Here is a 6,964-nt window from a genome sequence, read left to right on the forward strand (position 1 = left end):
AGAGGTAGAGAGGAGGCCTTCGCATACTGATGGAATCCTAATAAAGCTGCCCCCAGCCCTAATATTCTAACTTCCCGATGGGCCACACTGAACAGCATGTCCACTGCCCCCAGATCCAATTCACATATTTGAACGGGTGTGGTGTTGTACTTAACCACAATAAATCTCTCTAACTGCTTGGAGTCGACCCCAGTCTTTGAAAGTCTTTGACACACCCCATCGCATCACAACCTGACCCTCATCAATACCACTCTCAATAAAAGCCTATTAACTAATTAACCTCAGCAGCAGAAACCTGCAATCAGGTCACGGGCTTCACAGAGACTACGCCCACCCCCTTCTCCCCAAGCTTTTCTTGATAAACAGAAACAAGACAGTGACACAAACACAGTGCTAACTAATCTCCAAACTTTTACTGGGTGATTTCTTTTAAAAAGTGTGAAAAGAGGCAGGCACCAGGAAGCCACAAACCCAAGCTGGCTCATAAGCAGCCAATTAAAGGGGGTGGGGAATGACAAAAGCAGCATTCTGATTTTTCAACTTTTATTTAAGAAAAAAAAAATCTCCCACCAGGATCCTCCCTCTCCTCTAATGCCACAGTGCCCACCTTTGTTTCAGACAAGATTGTGCCCACAAAACCCAAACAAAAACAGGAGACAAAGAGTTTCTTTCCCTTCTTAAACACAACAGTCCATGAAAATGCAGCAGCTCCCAGGATCCGTCCCACAATCATTCCCAATGTGAGGTCCCACCTCACAAGTGGGAATGAGGGAATGCAATGGATGGGAAGAAGGCCAAGGGAAGACCCCCCCAGCCCAGCCCACAAGGCAGGAAAGCATCCCAAAGTTTCAGTCTTCAGCATCATCAAACTGCCCCGTCTCAAAGACCATTTTGGAATAGTGGGGAGTCAGGGGGGCAGGGTGGTGCCAGCTCGGGTCATAGATCATGTCTCCTTGCTGGGCCCGAGGTGCCCAGAGACAGAATTCTTGAATGCTGGCATGGTGGATGTCTTCAGCACCTAAAAGAAGTTTCGAAAGATAAAGGAGAAAAGCCCCTGTGATTATGGGCAGCTGGGGGAGGGTCACAGGCCTGCACCCACACATTGGACACTAGGTTTCAGTTCCTCCAGGGCCCTAGGGAGCACCACACCTACCGTACGGATTCCCTTGGTCAGCAATGAGCTCATTGTCCCAGTCTTCCTTAACAGGAGGCTCAGCCTTCTGCTCTGTAGGGACGCTGCTCTCCATCCCATCCTCCAGCTCCCAATTCAAGTCTTCCTCAGAGTCCTCACAATCCTGCATCTCATCCTCTTCAGGATGGTCACCCTCCCCTCCGGTGGGCACATTCTGGGCCCCACAGGCTGCACAGCCAGCAAAGAGAGGAGGAAAAGTTCCATAAATGTTTGGCAAACACAAGAGTGGCCATCAGGTTGTTTTGAGTTCTTCAAACAAAAGCAAAACCCCAACAGAAAGGTCAGAAAATTCCCAATTAGGAGCACTGAGAGTGGAAAGCAATAATTTGGATAATGCAAAATTTATTTATAATTGGCTTTGGAAAACAGTCTGATTCCCCCCCCCAAAAAAAAGTGAATGTAAATGTACATATCTCTGTATGTAAGTCACCTACCAACACAGTTTCCCACCTATAAAAAAGGGTGCTGGAAAAATCAGCAGTTCCCCATCCATGTTACAGCCCTGGGTGGGGTGGGGGGGGGGGGGCAAGGTGACTTGTGAATGCCCCTCAAAGCAAAATCCAAATCCCTAGCATGACTCACTATTAAACAGGTAAATATCCTTCTGTAGACTAAACAGTGTCTCAGACCCTTAAATATTACTAATTTTTCATATCCACACAGATGCTGTTTTAGCACCAACTTGTTTAAAAGATTGCTGAATTAATAGCAGACTTTTTGTCTTCCAGTTTTCCCAAAGGATCCAAGGAGCACATCCACTATCATCTAGGCTTCCACTACATTTTTTTGATGTCACACTTAAATAAATGGGATACCATGGGATGAGATAATTTCTATGCTCCTTAGGGCTAAATCTTAATATTCTAAATATACACACATGCATACACAGACACATATATATGAAAGGCAGCACCGTATCTCGAAGAAAGGACATGCCAGTCTGAGTGGTCTCACCTCATTACTTTGCTACCCCTTCCCCCCCAACCAGCATGGGGGGAGAGAGCACATCAGGACACAGCAAGGAAAGAGGAACCCTTGTAGGACCCAGGTCACAAGACGCATGGGATGGGCAGACAGGAGAAACCATCATTATTACTCATATCAAAAAAGGCTTTGTGGAGAAAGTAGGATTTTAGGAGCCATCTAAATGATGGAAGAAACAATCTGGGGCAGGACAATAGAGGTCTAGGTATCTGATGTTGCTTTGGCAGACAACTCTGAAAGGAGACAACTAAAACACAAAAGAGAAAGTGTACAGCTCAGCAAAGAGGATGTGGGAAAAAGAGAAGACAAGTAGGAGATGCCAAGGCCCCACCCCGGGCAGCACAGGTTGAGGATCTCAGCTAGACCCCAAGGCAGGGGGTGGCACCTGGAATTTCAGAATTGGAAGGGACCTCACTGTGGCACTTTAGCAGCTGCTAAGCAGTCCAATTCCTACCCGAAAGGAAGCTCCCCCCACAGCACACCAGATGTGGGCTCGTCCAGCTGGTGCTCGGAAGCTGCCCTTCTGGGAAGCCCACGATTAGCCAGGGTTTCCTGGTATCAAACCTCTGTCTGCCTCTTTGTAGCTTCCATTCACTGCCCCCTGGTTCTGGCCTCTAGGGCCAAGCTGAACAAGCACAGCACAGCCCAGCCCAGCACGGGGACTCTCTTCATCACTCACTCAGACCTCCTGACCCTCATCATCAGCCCAGGAATGGTTACTTGCCCAGTTTTGGTCTCCATCTCATGATCCCGTCCTCCTCTCCTTCCTTCTTTTGATAGAAGTGGTCAGACATGGCCAAGCTGATCTGAACAAAAGAAAAATAATTGGGAACTTTGGCACCTTGTCATTGTTTCCTGGATGAATGAAAATAATCATCACTCAACAGTAACATTTGGGCAACCGGCATGCTTTCTTCCCACTCCACTGCCCAGCAAGCCCACCTAAATGTTCTCTCTTTCCATCCAACAGCCCCTCAAAGTCTCACTGCTCTTCAAGATACTGTCTCAAACTGAGAAGTGATCGATGCCCAGAAGACCCTGGCCATCCCTTCCCCTCTCTGGGCTTCATCTGTAAAAGGAGTGGTCAGACTAGATGCCACCTGAGATCCCACCCATCTCTCAATGCTACAAGCCTCTGCACATGCTTCTCCCTACCCTGTCTGGTCAAGGAATGATGAAAAATCTGTTCTAGAACAGTCTACTCCCTCCCACCCCCCAGTTATCCTTCCTCTACAACAGTGGTTCTCAACCTGAGGGCTATGCACTGGTTTTTAAACCAGTTTGATCCCTGAATTTCAATAACTGGCTTCAATTCTGTGTATTTTACTTTACAAATTTAACACGATTCTGAGAAGCCCCTCAGTTTCATCAGACTGTGGCCCAAGTTTTGCAAAGCACAAGACAGGTAAAGAACCTTTGCTCTCCTCACCCTGGCACAAAAGTACACAAAAACTGCATGCTGACCACCATCTTGCTTTATTATCTGGGTAGTTTTTGTTTTGTTGGGGCGAAGCATAGTTTCCGCCCATTCACTGCTGTTTTTCTCACTAGGGCAGAACAGAATAAACAAGGTCTGGAGGACCTTAGTCTGTTTAAGGAGCCTTTCCAAAGACCTACTAAGCCAGGCACAATGTTAAGCCTTGTGTACAGAAAGCCAAGGTTTGCTATCTGAACATTCTGCAGGTAACCAGACTAGCGTGTCTCAGGCAGTACATGCAGGGTCCCCCTGAAGTCAGGATATGACCTAGGATTGAATAATTTCCTAAAACCAGTAGACGCTTTCAAAGACTTTGAAAGAGTGAAAATGAACTGTTGGCATCCAGTGGTGGGCTGCTTGCTTTGATAAGGGCAGATTCCCCAAAACAGGAGTTCTTAACTCTTTTTTGTGTCCCAAATGCCTTAGGCAGGGGCCTGGTGAAGTCTATGAACGTCTTCTCACAATCTTGCTCTTACATAAAATACGTAGGATTACACAGCAAACCTACTATACCGAGGTGAAGGTTTCCCCACGCAAGACCCCTCAGATCTACCTACAGACCTGTAGATCACCTGCCCTAAAAGATCAGTCCCCACTCCTGGGAGGAATCCCAGGAGCAGAGAAGAACAGGGAGAACCCCCAGGGCCAGGCTGCTTCTGCCTCCTGGCCAGGCACCCCCCACGCATTACCAGCCTCGGGAACCCCAAGATACCTTGCCCCCTCCAGCTTAGCACCGGGCCCAGCAGGAGTGGGCGCTTAATTAACGCTGGGTAACCGACGGTTGGCTAATTTTCCGATAGTAAATGCCTCCTGAAGGCAAGACCAGCCTCCTTAGCGCCCTCTCCGCACCTCTGCAGTGGGGCAGAGGGTCCCCCAGGGCCACAGGCAAGTAGGGGATGGGGGGCGGTGGTAGAAGCAAAGGGTCCCGCGGGGGGGAGGGGAGAGGATAAAGAGACATTAGAGAGTAAATGGGGGGAGAAGGGAGGGGCATGGGCAGCAGGAGTAAAGTTGGGGGGGCTAACGAGGGACAACTCGCAGAGGGGCCCACGGGAGGGGGCGGAAAAGATCAGCAGAGGGGAGGTGGCACAGGGTGGGGCCCGCGGGGGGAGCGCTCGTCCGCGGCCCTCGGCCTCACGCCCTCCCACCCGTGAGCCTCTGGCTGCAGCCCGAGGGGCCACACCTCCCTCCCCGGCTCCGGCCACGAGGTGCCGCCCCCGGAAGGTCCGCGCGGAGGGGGTGTGGCGGCCCCGAGCCGCGGCCTCACTCTCGTCTCGTCTAGGTCTCGGGAGGGTGCGCGAGGGGCAGGGGGGCTCTGGGCCTTACCGCCGCTGGGCTTGGCGGCTCCGGCCGCGGCTCGGGCTCGGGCGGCGGCGCGTCCTCCTCTTCCCCAGCCCGCGCGCCCCGCGGTGGCGGCTCTCCCTCCGGGGCTGCCGGCCCCTCGCTGCCCCCAGCCCCCGCAGCCCGCGGCTCCATGCCCGCCAGTCCCCGAGGCGCCGCGGCCGCCCCGCCGCCCCCACGTGACGACCTCCCCATGCTGCCGGCCTAAAGGCAACACGGAAGGCCCAATCAGCGGCGGGGGCGGGGTCTGGGTCACGTGGCCATTCCGGGGGCGGGGCTTATCCGACGCGCCGGGCGATTTGTGGGAATCCCCGAGGATGTCCGGGCCGGGCGACCCCCCGGAGAGCCGAGGAAGGGCTTAGCCTTATCAGGTGATTGGCCTTGGCCTGGAGACCCGCAGCGGGCCCGCTTTGCCCGCTGCTCTGTCGGCAGAAAGGACAGACCCGGCCCGGGCTGCTAGGGACCTCAGGCGCCGCCCGGCCCAGGAGCTTCAAAGCCTCGCAGAGAGAGCGGAACACGGCTCCGCCCGCCGGCCGCCGCCAGCCCGGAGCACAAAGCCCACCCCTGCGGACTCGTGCATCGCCCCGTCCGGCCAAACGGGCCGACACCGGGCGCTCGACCCTCTGTCCCCTCACCGGGCTGGAAGGCACACCCTCCTGACCCCTGCCCTCAGGCCCCCCAGTTTCCTTCAAAGCCCCGCCCCACGGTCATCTAGGGGAGCTCCCCTTCTCCCCTCCCATTACCTGGCACTGATACACTCGGGTCCTAAGCTGTACGCCCCCCAGCAGATCAGGGAGCTCACCTTTTGGTGGCGTATACCCAGCACCTAGGGCAGCACCTGGCAGTTTCTGCTTAACAAATTCGGATTCCGAATTTGTTACCTACCATTTATTAATGATTGACATTGGTGAGGGGCATGGGCAAAGCCAAACCAAGCTTTGTCCTCACACTCCAAACACATGCTTTTCCTGCCCCTCATTCTCTGCCAAAGTAAGGACTTGGGCAGAAGTGAGAGAATTTGCGAAAGCCTCATTAATCTTAAACCCAGAACGAAAAGCGCCTTGAAAATCCTCCAGTCCAGTCCCCTTCTGTGCCCTGGCCTGTCCTGCTGAAGCATCGGAGCTAAATGACCCACATATCAACCGACCAGCATTGAAGTCCCTGCTATATACTAAGCGCTATGCTAGGTGCTGGAAGCAACCCAGACTCTTACTGAGCTTCCATTCCAACGGGGGCCACGTCAAATCCAAAGACAAGTACATACAAAATAGGGAATAAAAAGTATTAGGTAAATTTGAGAGGGAGAATGATTGGCCTGGAAGTCGAGAGGGCCTCTCGGGGCAGATGCCAAGAGGCAGCAACCTCAGAGAGAAAAGCCAATGCCAAGGCCTTCAAGTAGCAGATCCAGGGTCACAAGGAGGGTCAGAGAGGCTCAGATCAGGGTCTGGATGAGTGGAGGAGGAACGTCCAAGGGGGCCAAGGGATGATAAGCTCTCAAAGCTACACAGTTAATGTTTTCTCCAGAGCAAGTAGAAAAGTCCTTTGCACCAGACATAAGCCTTATGGCTTCCAGTTAACTGACTCTAATCCCACCTCTCCACACTGTCATCCACTCCCACAGTATCAGTTATCACCTCTGTGTCCACAATTCCCCAATCTGTTTACTTCAGCCAAATCTCTCCCTGGAGTTTGAATTTTGTATTTACAAACGCCTACCTGGATGTCCCACAGACTTTTTTTTTGGTGAGGCAATTGGGGTTAAGTGACTTGCCCAGGGACACACTGCTAGTAAGTGAAAAGTGTCCGAGGGGGGGCAGGTAGGTGGCGCAGTGGATAGAGCACCAGCCCTGAAGTCAGGAGTACCCGAGTTCAAATCTGGCCTCAGACCAAACACTTGACACTTACTACCTGTGTGACCCTGGGCAAGTCATTTAACCCCAACTGCCTTTAAAAAAAAAAGCGTCTGAGGCCAC

General features: G+C 52.6%; 1 protein-coding gene across 1 annotated transcript; it reads right to left on the bottom strand.

The window, feature by feature from the left end:
• Positions 1-417: 417 nt before the first annotated feature.
• COPRS (coordinator of PRMT5 and differentiation stimulator) lies at positions 418-6,108 on the bottom strand. The gene is given in 9 exon segments (XM_027861714.1): positions 418-1,018; positions 1,154-1,360; positions 2,901-2,982; positions 4,977-5,158; positions 5,161-5,229; positions 5,232-5,348; positions 5,386-5,630; positions 5,735-5,817; positions 6,052-6,108. Coding segments are annotated over 9 exon segments (1,212 nt in total). The 3' UTR covers positions 418-848.
• Between the last annotated feature and the right edge of the window lie 856 nt (positions 6,109-6,964).

Source organism: Vombatus ursinus, unplaced genomic scaffold, assembly GCF_900497805.2.
Source record: "Vombatus ursinus unplaced genomic scaffold, bare-nosed wombat genome assembly UNPS02014768.1, whole genome shotgun sequence".
Lineage (NCBI taxonomy): Eukaryota > Metazoa > Chordata > Mammalia > Diprotodontia > Vombatidae > Vombatus > Vombatus ursinus.